Genomic DNA, 22,024 nt, shown 5'->3' on the forward strand with positions numbered 1-22,024 from the left:
GACCTTGTGCTGCTGACCACACACTTCCTTCACAACTGACCATATGGTTTTAATTTTATCCTGTGAATTAGCTATTCTGTTTGCTTACCACATAGTCTTTGCCTTACTAATAACATTTTAAGCACCTTACAATACTATTTGTAATGGGCAACTGTAGCTTGTTGTGACTACTTCTAACATTTTGATATAATTCCTGTTTTGTTCTTCATGATATTCTTATCCCACTAGTCAGCCACCAAGGCTGCCTTTTACTGCTTGTACCCCATTTAGAACATTCTAATGGAAAGTAACTCCCAAAGAGCATGAGAAATGTTTTAAGGAAAGCATTATATTTGTCATCTATGTTATCAGCACTATAAACATCCTTGATGAGGTTTAAAAAACTCTATTGCTGATGGATTAATTTTCCTACATAGTTTGTAATTATATGTGACATTTGTTTGAGCACAAAAACCTTTTAGTGTTAAAATTTGTGCATCGTGGTCTGAAAGGCCATTCATCCTGTTACTAACAAAATGCCCATACAGTAATGAAGAATGAATAAAAATATTGTCTATGGCTGTACTATGTTCCCCTGCACCCTAGTTGGAAAAAACACAGTCTGCATCAGATCATATGAATTTAGGAGATCTACCAAAACCTTTTTTCTTGCACAACCATGTACAAAGTTAATATTGAAGTCACCACATATACCTAAACTCTGGTACTTTCTATAAAGTGAATCAAGAACCCTCTCTAGTTTCAGCAGAAATGCTCTGAAGTCAGAGTTTTGGGACCCATAAACAACAAAAAATTAGAAGTTTAGTTTCACTAAATTCAACTTCTCCTGCACAACATTCAAATATCTGTTCAGTGCAGTGGCATGATACATCTATGGATTCAAATGGAATACTGTTTTTTATGTACATTGCCACTCCCCCACTCCTCAAGGAACTTCTTGAAAAACAGCCAGCTAATCTGTATCCTGGTAAAGGAAGCCTCTGAATTGTCAAATTATTTAAGTGGTGCTCTGATACACCAATAATTTCAGTGTCAACATCTATAAGCAGTTCACTAATCTTATCTCTAATACCTCTTATATTTTGATGAAATATGCTAATTCCTCCTCTACTTGGAAACATAATGTGCTCTGAAGGTGATTGCTTAGTTAGAGGGACTTCCTACAAGCATGTATACCTATCAGCTGACTTCAATCTAAAAAAGATGCAGCTCTAACACCAACTACTACAGCAATTTTTCCATGAGTGACCCCACCACCACCCACTACACTGTCACCTAAATGCTTTGTCAACCTCCCTTTCCCATACCTGTTGAGGTGCAGGCCATGCCTAGTGAAATCCAATTTACTAGTAGACTCAACTGGCACCACTGCAGTGTGACTCTTGCCCTCTGCCATCAGTGTTTTCTCCAGCCACATGTTAACATGCCTAACAGCCGCTTTAAGATGAGGCCGATCATGACACTGAAATAGCTACACGAAATGCACATTAGTGCCACCAGTTTGAGTAGTTATCTTTACCAAGCCACCGCCTACATTATATTCCCCGTCCCTATCAAAACTGTTCCCAGCTCCACCCACTATCACTACCTGACCCTCCTTCAAAAAATTCTTACATATCTCCGCTATGCTGTCAGTCACCTGAGCCAACCCTGCACTAGGCTTCACAATGCTGGTAACCTGGTACTCACTCCCAACACTTTCTGCAACTGCTGGCCCACACCTCTACTGTGCGAACTTACCTAGCAGAGGCCTAACTGCTGAGGACTGCTGCATGTTTCTGACACCTACAGCTGCAAGAAGCTCCTCACCACTCATCTCTGACAGATGGTCATATCTATTGCACACATGCAAAGTACAACTGTCTGAATGCCTCCACCACCTAGCTGCCCTCTTGCCAATTACCAGTTCCCATTCCCCAGCACCCTTCACCTGCCTCAACCTATTGCGTATTGTAACCGCACCTGAAGGGCACAGATCTTATGCTCCTGTTCCTCTATCAACTTACCTCTACTACAGATTCTGCATTCCCAGGAGAGGATCTCACTAGAATGCCCACTGGTTTCCCCACTGCATCCCCCCAATGAAAATACTTTGAACAAATCCCACCCCATAACACACTACTCACAAACCTATGACAGAGCCCACACTTCTCACTCATGGTAAAATTTTACAGTTACTGAAAAAAAACTAAACATCTACATTACCTAACTTCAGTTACAACAGTAGTCTTGCATCATTTGAAAATAGGCAAACTTGTAACTGGTTGGACCATTTAAGATGTGCAGCCATATGTACAGCTGTGATCAGTTGCCGTTTGAAAGGTACCGGACTCCAGTCCCTGTCAAGTAAGATATTTTTATTATCACTTTCTTATGATATGTTACATGTGTGCAAATGGCACACCATTTCTTATAGACAAATTCAATAACCCATATTTCTACATCAAAAAATTGGACAACTACATTCACAGTGTGTTCATGGACATGTCCAAACACATTAGCTCCATTTATCATTCCATCTCATCTCCGTGTTCACCCAACTCACTGTTGCTGATTGGCACTTAACTTCACTGCCATGAAATATGTCCAAAGTGGAGGGTCACATCATGGCATGCTATTAGTTGTACACCACATAGTATTCCAAACTGATAGACTTATCAACAAAACTAATCATTTTTTGATAATGCAGTATAATTGGATAGATAAAAGAATCCACTCACCAGGCAGCAGCAGGAGTAAACATGTAAAAGTTATGGAAATGTGCAAGCTTTCAGAGCCAATGGTCTCCTTCTTCTGGCAAAAGGGTTGAAAGGAAAGAAAGAGGAATGAAGGAAAATGACTGGTGACGCTTAGAAAATGGCAGCTTTTCTGCAACTCTCCTCAGTCCTTTTCCTTCATCGCTCTTTGCTTTCCTTCAACACTTTTATTGAAAGAAGCAGCCACTGGCTCTGAAGGCTTGCACATTTCCATAACTTTTACATTTTTGTCTCCTGCCATCCGCGGGTGAATAGATCTAATTAGATTTCAATTTCAAAAACCGATAAATGTCTTCTTTTACTGGTGCAGCTAATATTTTGTGAGTTTAGTTTCACTGGAGGACTTAAAGTATGCTTCTGGCTGGTGTTTTATCACAGATATTATACGAAAATGATAAATGTTACCTCAGCATACAAACTAGTGCCCTGTAATTGAGGACAGGTATCACCTCTTAGGGAAGAGTTCACTACATAGTTATTTAATGGTATTATGCAACTGACACCAATTTGAGTCTTGGTTTTTCTGTATATTCAATTTTCAGTGTTTCCTTGATACACTGCTATTTCCCGATCTACCTCATCTCATTCTTTGTCATTGCTCAAGTTTCTCTCACTTTGTCTATAAATTCAAGTAAGTTAATTGCAAATCATCAGTATTTCATAACAGTAGACTTTTTGTCAAACAAAAGATATGTCTCCTATTAAATTAATACCTTCCTTGCACCTCCCTTGCTATTTACATTTGCATACTAAACAACATAATTGTTTATTTACCTATATTGCCTTTCCTCCAATTGCAGTTTCAGCAGTTTTATTCCAAATTATTTGCTGAATGCAAATTTTATGACATCAGCTGCAATAGGTATAGATGTATTACCCAGTTGTGACATATGAAAATTTGTGCTGGACTGGGACTTGAACCTATATTTCTCGTTTACCATGAGCTGTCGCCTTAACCATTTCAGCTATCTGTGCACACTCATGGCTCGACCCAAACCTCCTTATGTCGCTGTCCACTTCTTTTATTGTAATCTTATATACTTCTCCCTTTAAGTTCATAAAGTTAATAACAATTCTTGATTCCCGCTTGTGGAGAATGATACTCCCACAAGGAATCGTGACCATTTTTATTATTCAGGTGTATGAAATATTATTCCAAATTATTCACTGAATGTGAATTAAATGGCATCATTGGGTAATACATCTATATCCATTGCAGCTAATGTCATGAAATTTGTATACAGCAAATAATCTGGAATAATATTAATCAGCTGCTGATCATCAAAACATATGAGGGTGTGCTGAAAAGTTATGCCTCCAAATTTTTATGTGAAAATTCTTAAAGCTTTTTTAAATGAAACAAATGTTATTAACATTCTAAATCTTTATTCTTTATGTCTACATATTTATTTATCAACATTGCCACCTCACTGATGAACACCTTTCTGCCAATGAGAAAATAGTTTGTTGATACCATCATTGTTGAACGTCTGACTCTGTTGATGCAGCCACAGCCTCGTCTGTGCTTGCACCACTTCATCGCTATCAAACTGAAGACCTTGACAGTATTCTTTAACTTTGGAAACAGATGAAAATCAGATGGGGCTGATCAATGACAGTGAACCCAAGGTATCAAATTGTTGCAGATATCACAGTGGTCATGTGTGTTCTGGCATTTTCATGCTGAATGAAAGGGTGCTCTGTGTGGACAAACTCATTGAATTCAAAACTTAATTAAAGCACTCTGTTTCTCATGCACTGATGTAGTTGGGCTACATACTGTAACAGAACATATTAAAGGCTTTACTGTACCGAAGTATGCGATACCCTCCAAATTCAACCAGTTTAACGAGTATTTATGATTATAGAAAAGTTATTGTGTATGTTAACAATGATTGCATAACATGTCTCCATAAACAGCCAACCCATTAAATTATACTGAATAACTGACCCACATAAAAGTTTATATCACTTGATCACTGATACAGCAAATGTCATCATGTAAAAACACGAAGTTCATCTTAAATAATTAATATGAAGTACGAAAAATAGTGGCCAACTTAGGTATTTTGGATCTCCTTAAATAAAAATTACCCAGTGAAACCTATTTGTTCACTAGGAGCGTTTTCACTCAGTATTCACGTAATCAATCCTATTTTAGACGAAAACCAATGTAATTCTTAATAATTCATGTTATTTACTTATTTATGCAAATTCGAGAAGTCAATTGACAAACTTCTAAAAAACAGCCTTTTTGTAACAAAGAATTATTCTGTCAAGTCAACAAATCTGTCTGTCATTTTAATAACATGTTAAATTATGTCACTCGATGCAAATTAATAACTTTTCTGCACAAATTATGATAACAGATGTACATGTGACTTATAAACTATATCTCTTTTTAGTAGTTCTTTGACAATGTTATAAATACAAGCAGCAAGAAGGGTCGGGAGGCAGTCGGAATGTCACTTTGGTAAAGTGTGTTTGTGTGTTATTGTTTGAGGTGGATAAACAATGCAAAGAACATGTAAAGGAAGTACTACTTTGTGTTGTGTCATGGTCTTTGGTGGACAGTGGAATTAAGATGGCCACCAGAGTAATAAATATTTGAAGTTTACATATTTGTTGGTTTCGCTCGTTCTTTATCATCAAAAGCACATAAGAAACACGGGACCTCATGTTTTTAAACCTAGACAACCAGATTTAGAGCCAGCATCAGCATCGAGACACAGCAGCGATCCAGCAAGTAGCAGCGATTACCACAACACAATGCATTTTAATGGCGCCAACCTAACATCAAGTGCTAACAAGCTCCTTAAATGGGAGTGAAATAGAGCGATTATAGCAATTAGCAATAGCTATGACTAGGCGACCATTACAATACCTCCATGTTAAATGCTACAATTTGGAGCCCTCTGGTGACAGAGGGCTGCAAGTATGTAGACATGTGGAATGTTGATAACGTTTGTTTTATTTAATAAGCTTTAAGAGCTTTTGGATAAAAATTTGGAGGCATTATTTTTAGCGTGCCCATGTATCAAAGTTCAGAAGTTTATTGAGCTTGCTTGCTTGTTTTTCTCACTTGTTCTGCATGTCATAACTATTTTCCCATGTTAAGAAAGTGTCTTAATTAGGTCATTCACATGGGTTGTTTGTATAATGGTATTAGGTCTGAAATGGCATCAAAAGATGGTCCATTAAAATGTAGTTTAGATTCCATATCTGGAGTATCTTTCTAATCTAGTTTTTTTACTGATATTCATGATTCATACCATTGTTTTGTTGCTGCAAAATGGCTGTACAGCTTCCATCAACAGAATCAGTGGAACAGATGTTTAAAATATTAGAAACATCAGCTGTTATCAGTATGTATTTTTAAGTGAAGTGTTTTAGTTTCCTGTTGATGAAGTTGAATTATTATTGCATTGCATTACTACATTGGTAGCATTTCCTCTGTTGCAAAACTTAATTGGACTTGGTATTTTCCTTTGCAGATGCGGCAGTTGTATCTGCTGCTGTTGGTAGGGTTGGCGCTGGCGGCAGACCCACTGTCATCATGCCCAGAGGACTGCGTGTGCACGCGGCGAGCTGGGCTCTCCGAGATGGTGGCACGCTGCACCAAGTTAGACCCAGCAAGGCAGGTGTTTGCTGCTGAGGTGCGCCATCTTCACGTGAGTGGCGTCCCCAAGGAACACGGCATAGTGCTTGACCATGACACCTTCAAGAGGATGGGACTGCAGCAGGTGACTGAATTTTCTGATGTTGAGACTACTGAGGGGTGATCTGTTTTAATTGATAAAAATGATTCAATAGCCAATACTGCATAAAATATTTCTTTATTTAAGACAACCAGTTTCAACAGACTTTGATGTAATCTTCAGGTCTGTAAGGAAGTGGATATACATGGAATATGCCTCGTAAGTTAAGATGTAACATTTGATATAATAGTTTTAGTTTGGCAATATAAAAACAGGAAGTGGACCTATACATTTACATAACTTAAAAGTCTTTTGTTGTAAAATGTGTTTACTTTATGCTGAACCTCACACAAAAACACCTAGTTAATAAAAGTCAGCACATCATATTGTCGCTAAAATATTGAAAAATGTAAAGCACCTTGTGCACAAGCCCATGTCCATATACATATTGCTCACAGATGCTTGTTACATCACACGAACATGGTTCACAGTAGCACATATGTTTACAAATGCTGGACATATTCCAAATAGTGCAAATCCACTTCAAATGGCATATAAGGTACAACTGACAAGTATTATAGCAAAGATAACATTTGTATAGTATGTTGCAACCGAGCGAGGTGGCGCAGTGGTTAGCACACTGGACTCGCATTCGGGAGGAAGACGGTTCAATCCCGTGTCCGACCATCCTGATTTAGGTTTTCCGTGATTTCCCTAAATCACTCCAGGCAAATGCTGAGATGGTTCCTTTGAAAGGGCACAGCCGACTTCCTTTCCCATCCTTCTCTAATCCAATGAGATCGATGACCTCAATGTTTGGGCTCTTCCCCCAAAACAACCAACCAAGTATATTGCAGCCACTAGATAGCTCTTACATCTGAACCATGTAACAGATCATAAGTAAGTTACTTTTCGTATTTTAAATCAACAGCTTTTGTGAGTGGCCTTTAAGAATAGTAAAGATTACAAAACTGTACTTTCCTAGCAACCAAAACATACATTTAATTCTCGCAATCCTCTTTATGCATGCTTATTATTGCATGCATAATAGGAAAATTAAGATATCTATTACTTCCTTGTTGTTGTGGCACTGTGTGCTACAGGTTGGATCCCTGAAAGTGTTTTCTTGTACGATTGCATTTCTGTGTCGTATTATTGAACTTTTCATCATATATCAGCATTGTTTACCTGCCTTTTCAGCGTTGGTATTTCATAGTTTTTTGCCCCAGATTATCTGGGAAGTTTTTGGTGTGCGTAGTTCCCTCGTGCTGGGTCCCTGATGAGCCCGCAGAGCATCCTTCATGGCTCTCTGACACTTCCACCGTCACCCCTTGTGGTGAATTGCATTGGAAATGCTACTCACCCCAGCTCCCAGTTGCGCCTGATGTTCCTCCCACCTTGCAGCAGGCAAAGGATCGTTTGAATCGTGCCAACTGCCACGAATTACCTGTGGATACCACCAGCACTGAAACCGATCGCTGTGACAACTGTCCACTGTCCCGTCTCAGGGACCGTTCTTCCATGTCATCATTGTCTGACTACTCAACTGACTGCCTAATAATTGATCTTTCTCATAGTGAGGCGGTGACCATCTCAGCTGTGTCTGACTACCACCCAGCTGTACCTTTGAGTGCACCTCTTCCTACATTGTTCCACCACTGTGGCAAGTCTTCTGGGCACCCTGACCCAGTCAGAAAGTCCTCTGGCAATTGCTCCAAATGCTCCTCTGTCCATGCAGGCCATGGTGACAGCGGATCAAGCTCCGATATCTCCCTCCCAGGGGACGCCACACTGGATGGTCCTGTGGATCAGGAAAAGGCTCCTGCTCCCAACCCTTTTTCTCAAGAGACCTGTCAAGCCCTCTGAAAAAAGAGAAGATACTCCCTATTGTGGTGTATAAAGTCAGTATTTATACAAAACTGAATACTGAACTCCAGCAGCTCATCTTCGGCCAATTGTGGGCTATTTACCGAAAAGATCATGTGAAATACCTGCTCAACAGTAGGGAGGACTATCTTACCATTGTCAAATTTGTCAAATTAAGGGCAATGCCTTACTTTACCCACCAGACGTTGGGAAATCGCCAAACCATAATCATCACCGAGGAGTTGCCACCAGGGGTTATGGCAGAGGAGGTCAAGGAGGAACTGCTTCAGCTCCGTTTTGAGGACCCTTTTGGTCCACCAGTATAGCAAGAGAGATCCTGAGACCCGGACATTGATCCCGTGCACTACCCATGTTGTCTCCCTTTCCCAGAGGGAGGACATAGAGTGGATTTACCAAAGCTGGTACCTTTTGTATACAAAGGTCCGGATTGAATCGTACGAGGGCCGAAACGGGCCCGTCATCTGTCGCAAATGCCAATTACTGCTTCCTACCATTGCAATGTGTTAAGTGGGCCAGCCCACATTTCGCGGAGAACTGCATGCTCCCCGCCTCGGAGAAACCTACATGTGCCAGGTGTTTGGGCCTGGAGGGAGTGCCCTGTTTACCAGAAGGCACTGAAGTCTTCACATCATCCTAAAAGGAAGCCAAGGACAAATCAACCTCCTCCACCGCAACAGGACACCACCAACTTTCCTGTTTTGTGGGGTCAGGGTGGTGCGCCTCCCTCAGCAGCTGCTGTGGTACGAGCCACTCGGGCATCAGTCATTTCTGAGGCACATGTGCCCCCTTCTGCCCATACTCCCATGACATCCTTTGCTGCTGCAGCCCAGTCTCCTCCTCATTGTCCATCTTCCATTATGGCTTCCACTGCTCACCGACTACAGGAGTCAGCTGCAGCCCCCTCCAGTCCACCTATGGCTGTATCCCAGCCATCTGACCCTACCCCCACTCTGCCTCCTACTACACCTGCCCCCATCCAGGTCATCTCCTTCTTCATGAAACCCCACATCTAGGCTGTTATTCGTGACACAAAATCCATTGGTCGGAGGACGGTCTCTCCAGCGTCATTGCCCTAGTGGAAGGGCTTAGTCAAATATTGTTGTAATGTTGAATTGACCACCACAACCCCACCAGCCCCCTCAGAATTTTGTCACCTGCATTTTTAATGCCAATGGCATTAAACGGATGAAGACGGAACTGAACACCTTCCTCTATGACCGTAGTGTGGATATTTTACTGGTCACAGAAACACATCTCAGACGATTTCTGCCATCGCAGCATGGTGTATTACCACTTTGACTGCCTCGACTGCCATGGTGAAGCACCGCTGTTTTCCTCAACAAAGCTCTTGTCCATACCCAAGAGACTCTCCAGCCAATGGAACATGCAGTCACCACAGCAGTTACTATCTCCATATGCCTTGGTGCCATTACCTTTGCAACAGTTTACTTGAGCCCAAACAAGCCACTGCTTGAAGCGGACCTTAGCACATTGACATCCTTCGACAGGCTCATCACTGGGGCAGATCTCAATGGCAAACACCCAGCTTGGCATTCTCGGGTCTCTAACCACAAAGGCCGACTCCTCCTTGACCTGGAGGATGCTTTAGCACTGTCAATCTATGCCCCATATGAACCTACCCATATAGTGGTCTATTCCAACTGCAAGCCAGATGTTCTGGATGTGGCCATATTCAAAAACATCACCGCTGAGTGTTTTCACTGGCAGTTCTCCACAAACTGGCCTCCAACCGTGATCCAGTGCCCCTGCACCTCACTGGTGTTGCTCTTTGATTTGATGTTCATTCCACTGTGACCCTCACCGATTGGGACAAGCTTGTCAGGGTACTTAATAACACCACTCGGCATGACCTCGACTTAACAACATCGGCCAACATAGTCTGTGCCGTGGATTACCTTACCACCAAAATACAGAAAGCAGTGAAACTCTCCACCTCCTATGTCCCTTGGGCTTTAACCCCCAAAATGATTTGCCTCCCCTGTTACAGGAGCTGAAGGTGCAAAACAATTGCAACCTCTGGCAGTGGAAGCAGTTCTGCGATCCTTCTGGGACAAATGCCAAATGAGGCACCTCCAGTGTGAATTCTGCCATTGGGTCGCCGATTGGAGGTCCGAACATTGGGAGGACGGGATGTCTGCTTTCCTCGTACACCATAAGTCTGATTGGGCTATCATTCGTGCCCTGTGACATTCTATGCCAGCGACTGCCCATCCTATTCACACAGCAGCGGGCTTGTTATATGATACCCTCCAAATTGTGGAAATGCTTTCGGATGCATTCGAGGCCCAAAACCACCCCCTTGTTCAGGACCTACCTCCGGACGAACTACAAGGTGAACACAATATCCTGACAGCTGTGCCGCTTTTCGCAACTGTCCACTTCTGATTTCCATGGCTGAAGTCCAGAAACATGGCTGGTCAGCCCCTGTTTTGGACGGAATTTTAAATGAACATCTTTGCCACCTACTGCGCATGCCGCTAATCGTGTTCACTGAGATTTTAAATAGTTGTCTCATGTCTGGCCTTTCCCACCCTCAGTGGAAGCAAGTGAAGCTCATTGCAATCACCAAGCGGTTCAAGGACCCTACTGTTCACACCAACAACAGGCCCATCAGCCTCTTAAATACCATGGTGAAGGTCCTTGAATCTGTAACCCTCCACTGACTTTCTCAACCTCTGGCTGCAGCTGGGACGATCCAACCTGAACAGTTCGGATTTACTTCACACCTCTCTGCCGAACTTCAGGTCCTACGAATCACTGAATACATCAGCAAAGGCTTCAACACCGCCAAGTTGACAGCTGCCATTTTTCTGGACTTGCAGAATGCCTATGACAAGATCTGACATGACAACCTAGTGCACAATATACTGATGCAGACCCTTATACCGCATATCTATGTCAAGATTGTGGTAGGACTTTCCTAGTGGCTCAATGGGGAATGTGTTTCGGCATTTGCCCATTGTCAGCAGGCACTCCACAAGGATCGGTGCTGCCTCTCATTCTTTTTAATATCTATGTGAATAATATGCCGGTCATCCCCGAGTGCCACCTGGCACAATATGCTGATGACACAGCATTATATATCACTGGTCATATCACTGACACTGTCGTTGCCTGCCTCCAGCGACAGGTGGATGCCACCATCACTTGGTGCTGGACAAACAATATAGCTCTTAATGCCACCAAAACTATGGCTGTCTATTTCATGAAACAGCACCTAGTCCTCCACCGCAATATTTCAATTGCAAGCGTGAAGGTTCCCTGGTCCCCAACGACCACCTACCTCAGGGTCCGGATGGACCACAAGATGCAATTCCACTGTCATGCAGAGTATGTCACCAACAAGGGGCAAAAGCTGACCAGGGCTTTGTACCCCCTATTCCACTGTAGGGAACTTAACCTGCATACCAAGCTCAGCATCTGCCGAGCAGTTGTCCTGCCTGCTCTCACGTATGGCTCCACTGCATGGGCCACAGTTAGTGTCACCAGGATGCGGACATTACAGCACCTGCAGAACAAGGTTCTCAGGTGGAGCCTGCATGCCCCACCACTCACAAGCATTGTAACTCTCTGTGAGTAAGCAGATATAATCTCCCTCAAGATGACCATATGCAACAACGCTCGGCGGCTCTATGAGAAAGTGCCTGCCCTGTGGGACACTGTCCATGGGCTATGCCATGTTGGGACCACACTTCGACGATGCTGGCATCGGCATCCGGTTCCTCTAACCATTATAGAGGAATCAGATTCCGACCACGGCTAATGATAGGCCTGGCACACCAACCACGGATGCATCCTTTGGCAAGGCTAGCCCCCCACTCTATGTCCTCTACTTTCCCACCCTATCTGCCCATGTTAGACTAAGTTTTTATGCCTGACTGATGTAGTACTGTCACCTTTGGAGGGTGGTATGGGACTCCCAAGTCCCACCACCACACACGCATATATATATATGTGGCACTTACCTTCTGCAAACATGACAGGGGCACAAGCACACTGCTGCAGGTAGGAGGGAGGCCCTGGGAACGTGCCCCCCAGACACTGAAAAAGCAAAATTCACATGTAATCAGTCACACCTAATCAATTACTTGTAAAAGTGGTCACAAAAATTGTATATTTCTGGACATAGGTTCCACTTCAAAATATTATCTACTCACTTCTCTCTACAGGTCCTCGAAGTTTATGATAGGAATTTCTAAACACCTTGTATATTCATAGACAATAATTACACTGATTACATTATGTTGGTTGCCTGAACATTACAAAAGATGGGCCATGGTTCTTAGTAGGGGGTGTGATCCTCATGATGGTAATACATGCTGTGCAACATTACTGGCCTCAAGACTGGTAAGGAGTAGTTGTTGTAGGGCATTCCATTCCTCCACCAGAGTGGTTGACAGATACTGAATTGTTGTTGGTGCATGTGTACGGTCTACAGCATGTCTCCCCAATACATTCCACATGTGCTCAGTCCAGTTTAATTCATGGGAATGGGCAGGTCAGTCCATTCACAGAATAGCCTCTTGTTCCGAGAGCTCCTCAATCTGCACTGTTCCATGCAGTCCTATACTGACATCCATAAAAATGAATTCAGGGCCAAAAAGCCCCTGAAAAGGTGCACACCATTATTCAACTTAATGAGCAATTATCTGAGAAGAGCACCTGACTCCACTATTAGTTGGTCCAGTCCCCATGCTGTGGACACCACTGCATATCTTTGAACATGGTACGCTCACCTGTCAGTATTATTGTGGCACTGTACTCCTTCCCCGTGTGTGTCTTTCCAGGTATGCAGTCCACCCTAGTGTCATTTTTATAGATGACAATGTGTGACTGCATCAAACAGAGCAGGTGGAGCAGCACTTAGAATGAGAGGATATTTGGCAAATGGATTGGCATGCCTGTTCCCCTGACTTAAATCCCATGCATTGAGGAGACATATTGCAGCATGTCCACATGCACTAATGACTGCCACATGCACCAATGGACAGTCCTGCAGTAGTCAGCCACAATGGCGGAGGAATGGAATGCCCTACCACAAGAACTCCTTACCGACCATGCAGCCAGCATGGGAGCAAGTTGCACAGCATGCATTGCTGTCAGTGAGGTTCACACACCTTATTAAGGTCCATGCCCCACCTTTTATAAAGTCCAGGGGACCATCATAACTGTGGTGACCTCAGTGTAATTACTGTCTTTGAATAAAAGTGTCATTTCTGTTAATTTCATTGTATATTTCTTTCAGCTATCTCCTGCACTGTACTGTAATAGTTCTTTCTATGCATGGCACATGTTTCATCACTCTGTTGCCTGGCAGTGACTCGTGATGTGAAAGTTACTTTCATGCTTAAGTTTTTACTCACGTCTGTAAATACTGAGTCCTATTTACAGTACTTTACTACTTGTTGTGCAGCTTTACATTGAACACTGCTATTTGCCATGTAGCTGATAGAACTTTTCAGTCCCTGAATCCAGCTATTCACATATTTTGTGAAATGAGTGGCTAATGAGGCATGTTTTTAATTTTCTCCTGAACTGCTAGGAACTCTCATTTTCTTGCATTTTGTTAGACAGAAGTCTGTTGAATACTTTTCCTCCAGAGTATGTAAACTCCATTTTGAATCATAGACAAGGAGACAAAATTTACATGAAAATTATTTTTTGTATTGTATTATTATGTGAAGGCAAAGTCTAATAAAATTTATTTTACTAATTTAAGTGTAAGAGATAGTGTGCACATTGATTCTTGAATCATGATCTGAGGAATATAATCAACATTACTCAAGGTGCAAATCATTCTTGACTCTCATCAACTTCACTCGCACAGCAAGAAAAAAGTTACCAGTTACAAATAACATGTCCCTCTGCCATAAAACTGAAATATGGTATTTGATCCACCAATTACTTTGGTAGCATACACACTCAAACTGGCAAAGTGACCAGGGAGTTCTTACTCTTGTTTTCACTAAGATGTTTATCATTACTCAAATTAGTGGCAACAGAACTTGCATTTGCCTGCCAATGCAGGTTTTCATTTGTCTTGAAATCATATTCTTTATTGCACCTCACATTAAAAAATAATGTGTATGTTGTGAAGAAAACAATTCCCAGGGGTTGTGTTTTGTGAAATTACAGACCGTGTGTTTATACAAAGTCTTGTGAAAATAACGCTATTGAGAATGTATTTAATTATATCACCCCAAAAGAACCCATTTTACTTCTGAATTGTGTGGAACAAAACATCCCTCAATGAACTAGTCTCCTAAATGTGTAAATCCCACACAACTCTATTAATAATCCCATAAATGCTGAAGGTTTAGGCTTTACATTTCTACACTTATCCCTTATGATCATCAAAAATTGATATTTCTACTCATGATAGTATGGTAACATGAATGAGTATGAAGCAAACATAGCCTGAGTTGTCTCACAGCTGTCACATTCGAATTTACCCTCAGCGCAAAGCTTGCACTAATAGTGAAGAAGTAGCTTTAATCCTATTGGTCGGTGCCCACAAACTAATGGCGGACACTGCGATTTACGTGCGTGAATGTATCATACAATGAACTTTGCCTACTCACTTTTGAATTAATACTACACTCACTTTTATAACACTTCCCTCCAAAAGGCACACAAACATACATGCAAATGCAGCAGCATTAACTAAAAATGAAATACAGTTTAAGTGAAAGAAAACTGCTTATAAATAATGGCAGGTCAACAATACCTACAGTGAAAGTTAACAGTTCAATGAAAGTTGTTTTACTACCATAGGCAAAGTTAAACAAATTTATAGTTTTAAATGGAAACAAATGAATTTACAAGTTCATCTGCTGAACTACTGTTTAGTTTTTCAATAGGGAGAGCACAAAGCATTGCATCTTATCTTTTCATTGCTGATGTGTTGAGATGATGGTAGTATGTTATGATATTGAAGATGATGTTACAGCAACTCGTCGGTAGAGGCAGCGTGTTGGATCAGCTCTGTTGATTGAATGAAGATTGCTGATGATCTTCTCATGTGGCAAATGTAGTCCATGCAGCCGAGTTGATGTCAGTAGTGTATTATAGGCCACTGGAAAACTGTGTGTCATTGTTGTTGTTACCAACACTCAGACTGGTGTGTGCACGTGATTTCACAATATTTGCAGTAACACTGTCCATTACACAGTTTTAAAGTTTTCTGATCATGTAATTATAGTTCATTAGTTACATGAAATCACCACACTCGGCAGAAATCAGCAAGTTGATGATACACAGTTTCTAACATGCCTGTGGCACAGTTAATAATTATTTACCCTGTTCTCAGCCACAACGCGAACACAGATTGAAGTTCTGAAACTTGCAAAGTGCACGCGATACAGTCAAAGCGAACACAGTTCACCTCAAAACCTGTAACTACAATGTCATCCGTACTCGGCTGTATTGTCGTCGTTACACGACCCAGTTCAGTTGGCTGTTTTACACAGACCAACTTCTCTGTCCACAATAAAGATTTTCAGAATCCAGTACAGAAAGAACAGCAGCATATATCATCATTAACGAGTTCCGTTTGCACCAATTTGCAAGAAAACAAACATAGACATCAAATCATACGTGTTCACGCCACCTCCTTCTAACACAGACTCTCTCTACACACTGTTCAACCATCACTATTGGTACTCCCAGATCACTCTCACTCTATGTATACAGTATCTCAACATATTTTTCATTGTACAAACTATTTTAATCACGATAAACATTTTCAGCGAATGATGGGCAAAGAACCAAAACATTTTATCTACTCGATAAACAAGAGAAATGTATTTACTCATGAAAAAAAAACATTAATTTCAAAAACATATTATCTCTAACAAACACAGGACAAATATACATATACATATACTTATGAAATAGAAAGAAAGAAAAGAAAGGAAGGAAAAAAAATTTATCTCCTGCAAATAGTCTAATGTTTAGAGATTTGGATATGACAGACTTCAGCACCATACTACATAGTTCCATATGAAGCAGTAAAATTTCAGCATTTGATGTGACGGTCTATCAATAAATGATTTTAGGTGAGCTTTCTGATTAATATATAGCAAATAATTGCTGTTGACACTACTGTGGCACAAGTTTGGAATAATGCACAGCAGGCTATAGGGGAACAGAACATGCAAATAAATCTCTCATGCTGATTGTTAGTATGCAAAATTTGGTTTAATAAGATTGAATTATGTTGAATGTATCTTTCAGTCATTTAGTAACACACCCAAATTTATGGCAGTGAGCTATTATTTTGAGTGTTTTGTAATTACTGCGGAATCATTCACACGCAATACCAAACTGTGTTACTACTTTCAGTCGAAAATTATTAATGGTTCATTCCCTCCCAAAAATAATAGCCAGTACGATGTGGGATTCCTGATAGCACAGGGCCCATAGCATTTCCTACATATACATATACATATCCATATTCTATATGGGTAAGCCACCTATGACTGTAGCACGACGTCCTGAACTACTCTGAGATGAACAAACTTGCTATATGAGTGAAACACTGTGCTATATATTTAAATAAAGTGGACATTAAAATCGTGCAGGAGGGTTGGACTAGTCTATAGCATGGTCTTATAGCTCTAGTAGTTTTTTCATCATAACTTGGTATCAAAAATCTTGTGTGCCTGACATTACTTTTATAATATTTTCAAAAAATGTGTGCAGTTAGTATAACATGTGAGTCTAAAACTGCAGTTACCTCACCATTAAGGAGAAAGGTCAGATATGAATCTGAAATGTGGAAGGTGGCGAGATGGAAATAGAAAATATTGATCTATGGTAGATGAAATCAATGATCTAGTCAGTCACTGAGGTAGGAGGAAATACCATTAAGCAGGCTTTGCATTGGAGGCGTCCGTATGACACATGATTTCTTCTGGTGAGAAGACTTCATAGTGTGTTTTAATTGTAATAGCTACTTACTGGTACTACACATTTAATTAGACCATGGTCCGTGCACTGAGAAGAAAATATTGCTAGAATATACTAATCCTCTGCTTCTGAAGTGTGGTAACAATAAAAAAGAGGGAAAGACTCAATTATTGACAGATCTTAGATTTTAATGTCTAAATTATTGAAAGGTCTTAGATTTTAATCTGTATCAAAGTGGCTGATCCATACATCATTTCCTTAACAGTCAGCCAGGTATTGGTTGTCATTTATTGTTTCAGTCCTTATACTAAAGGAAATAATTGCATAAAACTTACTGTTTGCCAAAAACTGAAATTACACTTACTTTCATCTGCCTTTATTGTATTGGAAAATGTCACAGAAGTATGAATAAATATTCACCAACCACAAACTGTGGCAAAACAAGAAATAAGTGTGTTGTAAGGCAAACACTGTCTTAAATTCCAATTTATGGATTATTTAAAGCTGAAAGTGAATAGTTGCATCATGCTGTAAATGTGGACACCTGCATGCTTGGTGTCTATTTTCTTTATTCTCCGTAGCTGATGCTATTGTTTTCAATACAATTATTACATTAGCCAGTTCACATATCTAGTATTTTTATTCCTTACATTAATAAAGTAGTTCATAAATGAGGATGTAATTGATGTGTGCTTCATTCATTCCCATCTCATTGTTACAGGTTACGAATCTCCGCATTATTGACAGCTCATTCCGACGAGTGCATGAGAATGCATTCTCAAACCTACCAGGTCTGATGCACCTCAACTTAAGTGGAAGTGACCTGATACTCTTGCACCCTGACATGTTCGCCAACAACACACAGCTGGAAGTTCTTTCACTAAGATACAACCAGCTACGTCTGATGGAAAGTGAAAAGTCTCCTTTTGCAAATTACTTTCTGAATATAGATTCCCTCAGAGAACTTGATCTCTATGGCTGTAGTCTCGGTAATCTTCTCCCTACTATGTTTACTCGTATGCCAAATCTTGATTACATTAATCTGGGATCCAATGGAATCAAAGTTTTGCATAAAGATATTTTAAAACCTATCTATTCACTAAGTGAGCTTGATTTATCTGAAAATCTAATTGGAGAGCTGGACCCTGAAGTTTTCAGTGAGAGTGAACTGGTCTCACTAAACATCAGAAAAAATCCTTTGAGCTCATTACGTAATATCTCAATACCAGAATTGGAAACTCTTGATTTATCTGAATGTAAGTTCAGTGAAATCACAGGAGACATGTTTTCTGGCTTCCCAGATTTAACTAAATTAAGTCTTGAAGGAAATGCCATAAATAGGATTGAAGTAAATGCATTTGCCCCTCTAACCCATCTTCAAATTTTGGATCTTTCACACAATTCTCTTCAGGGACCACTTCCAGAAAATTTATTTGTAAACAATGTAGAACTGCTTCATCTTGATTTATCAAACAATCCTGCAATGAAATTATTACCACCAGGTGGATTTGAAGGTGAATTTTCAACTCTAGAAACTTTGGATCTTTCTCACTGTGGACTAGAAAAATTAGAGGTGTTCAGTCTCAGAAATATGAATCGTCTCACAATTCTGAAATTGGCAGGCAACAATTTGAAGGTCCTACCACATGGTGCAATTGGAAGTAATGTGAAAATACTGGATTTATCTGACAACCAGCTGTCATTCATAGAAAAATACAATTTCCCTGCTGACTCAAGGATTACAAAACTGTATTTAAAAGGCAATCCTCTCCTTGCTGTCTCACCTTTTGCCTTCTCAAACCTCCATGCTCTCATGGATTTGGACTTAAGTTCCTGTGACCTGACAACATTCCCATCTGTGACGGATACCAGTGTATCAGTTTTCAAAAGCTTGCGCCATCTGTACCTTTCTGGAAATAGGATCACTTCCCTAAACAAAAGTGATCTTGAACATATGCCAGCACTGGAAATCATCGATGTCTCCAAGAACCCTCTAGATTGCCACGTGATGAAAAATCTTGTAAATTACTTGGCTCGAGCTGAAATTAAGCCACTGCTGTCTGTTGAGCTAACAGATCCATCCGTGCAACTGTTTGATGATGACATCATAACCTTTGGTGGAAATATACGACATGCCTGGGACTTCTTCCTCAAACAACTTTGTGGAGAAGAAGGTGCCACCATAAACTATGAAACAGTTGATGATGTTAAAGACAATTGGTCATTTAGTGATAATGATGAGAAAATTGATAGTTACATTGAAGATACATCAGCAGGAGAAATCCACATCAGTTCTAATCAGATTTCTGATGAACCAAGTACGTGGACCATTGTTGTGGCAACTACGACTTCATTTGCTATCATCTTTATTATAATAATTCTGTTTGCTGTCATTGTTCTGTGTATTCGCCAAGAGAATGCTACAAAAAAGGCTGTCAGGAAAGTGAAAGCATACAAAACACCCATTTTACGGCATGGGTACTTGGGTGACTATAAGAAACTCCAGGAACAGCACAGTATTCCATCAACACCAATAATGAAAGACAGAAATATACAGCTACATAATGAACTGGTTGCTAGTAAAGAAGGCAGCACAGGAAAGAGCAAGATAGAGCAGATGGTATACATGGGCAAAGGAGATAATTCCGTAATGCCAGAGGCTGTATAATTGCATTGTTAAGGATTCATAACAATTTTGGACAGCTAATATTTTAACAATTATTTGTGTAAGTGTTACTTCATCATTAGGGAGAAAAAAACTAGGTTATCAGCCTAGTGCCTATACTTTGGTGCAGTTTTGCCAAATTTGTGGGAGTTGATTTAAGAAAATGTAGGATGATCGTGTGAATAATTGTGTAGTGATTTTGTACAGACTATATTTAATGTAATTGTATAATATTTAAAGAGCTGTGCTGTGAAAGGCTGTAATAATCAATTATGTGAAACACTGTGTAGTAATGATTTATCAGTCACAACTCTTCCCTTCAGATGGAGTACTGTGCATAAAATATACTTTTGACTGTAAAATGCTCTGAGCAAAGCAGAATGTGAAGCTATTTTTCAATTTTTAGAAGAAAGTATGCTAACTTTATGATGAAATAGTTGAATGTGAGACAAAAGACATGAAGTAATTAATGTATAAGAATTGTAATTGCACATGCAGTATGTATTAAAGTTATTTTTGGAAAATAGATGTTTTTATTTAGATCATTTAGTTTCGCCTCCTGCAGACTATTACTTCTTTCAAAGCAAATCTGTCTGTTTCCAGGAAAAAGAAGGAAAAAACTTGAAAAGTGACTTCCAGTTATCTTACCTTTAAAAACATTTAGAATTACGTACAAAAAATATTTTGTTTACAAATTTTAAATTGATGAGAAGTATTAGTATTTGCATTTTTGTTATTTAAATATGAGTCATTCAGATTGCCACTAAGGTCATGCCATTTAATCAATATACAAACAAAATTAAAATGTACGGTTCATCATAATGTATTAATATATCCAACTGAAGTTATAATATAATAACTATTACCTAACACAGCAGGCAGGTTTGTTACTTTGACACTACATCCGAATTTTTAATTGAATTAAGGAATACATATATCACCTCTAAGGGATAGCATTTTTTCTTAATTTTTTTATTTTATTTATTTTTTTTTTTTTTCATTTATTTATTTAGATTAAGTCGTCTCAAGCATAACTGCATGTATTGTATGCAGTGATCAATATCTTGTACAAGAAAAGAATGACAAATGCACTACAATACACAGAAACATTACTACACCTTGGGGGTTTATTGGGACAAGTTTATAAAAGAATTTTCTTGCACAATTCTCTGTGTTAAAAGGTTAGAAATGTGTCTCTTGAAGTCTGAGAGCAGAAATAGTGCTATGAAATTAAATAAAACTCTTTTCAGATTTCCCCTCATGGCCCCAATGCTCGCACCACCCCGAGAGCTGGCCACAAAGGAGTGTCCCCTCCATCACCAAGTATCACCCAAGACTGGAACATCTGAATCACAACCTTCACCAGGGTTTGAATTACCTATCATCATTCCCTGAAATTAGGGATATCCTACCCGAGATACTTCTCACCCCTTCTAACATAGTGTTCTATTGCCCATCCAACCTCCTCAACATCTTAGTCAATCACTTTGCCACTCCTAATCCCAACCCTTTGCCACAAGGATCATATCCCTGTGGAAGATCCAGGTGCAAAACCTGCCGAATCCCCCCACCTGGTACTCCTATTGTAGTCCTGTCACAGGCTTGTCTTACCCCATCAGGGGCTGCACCACTTGTAACAGGAGCCATGTTATTTACCAGCTCTGCTGCAATCATTGCACAACTTTTTATATTGGTGTGACTACCAGTCTGTTGTCCACCAGGATGAATTGCCGCCGCCAAACTGGGGCCAAGAGCAAAGTAGACCACCCTGTGGCACAACTTGCAGCTGGACATAACACACTTGATTTCAGTGGCTGCTTCACTATCCAAGACATCTGAATTATTCTCTCCAGGTGTGAAGGTGGACATTATCCGTAAAACACATTCTCTGCTTCTGTAATTATCCCGGCCTCAATCTACAGTAACATACTATCCCCACACCCTCCATCCAACAGTTTCCACCCCCTCTGTCCATCATCTCCTCACCATTCTCACTCTCACGCTGTTTATTTGCAGCCCTCTGCTAACATATCCATCTGTCTTTTTCTCTGCTCTTCTCCTTTTTCACTCCTTTTTTCCCATCTACC

General features: G+C 40.3%; 1 protein-coding gene across 1 annotated transcript in view; it reads left to right on the forward strand.

Annotated features, from left to right (window-relative positions):
* Positions 1–20,461, forward strand: part of LOC126167194 (leucine-rich repeat-containing protein 15-like) — a 151,300-nt gene extending 130,839 nt beyond the window's left edge. Inside the window, exons 2-3 of the mRNA XM_049920458.1 lie at positions 6,251–6,499; positions 17,994–20,461. Of these exons, the coding sequence (XP_049776415.1) occupies positions 6,251–6,499; positions 17,994–19,940 (2,196 nt within the window). The 3' untranslated portion in view covers positions 19,941–20,461. The remainder of the gene's footprint in view (positions 1–6,250; positions 6,500–17,993) is intronic.
* The last annotated feature ends 1,563 nt before the right edge of the window (positions 20,462–22,024 follow it).

The sequence above is a fragment of the Schistocerca cancellata genome, chromosome 1 (assembly GCF_023864275.1).
Source record: "Schistocerca cancellata isolate TAMUIC-IGC-003103 chromosome 1, iqSchCanc2.1, whole genome shotgun sequence".
In the NCBI taxonomy this organism is placed as follows: domain Eukaryota; kingdom Metazoa; phylum Arthropoda; class Insecta; order Orthoptera; family Acrididae; genus Schistocerca; species Schistocerca cancellata.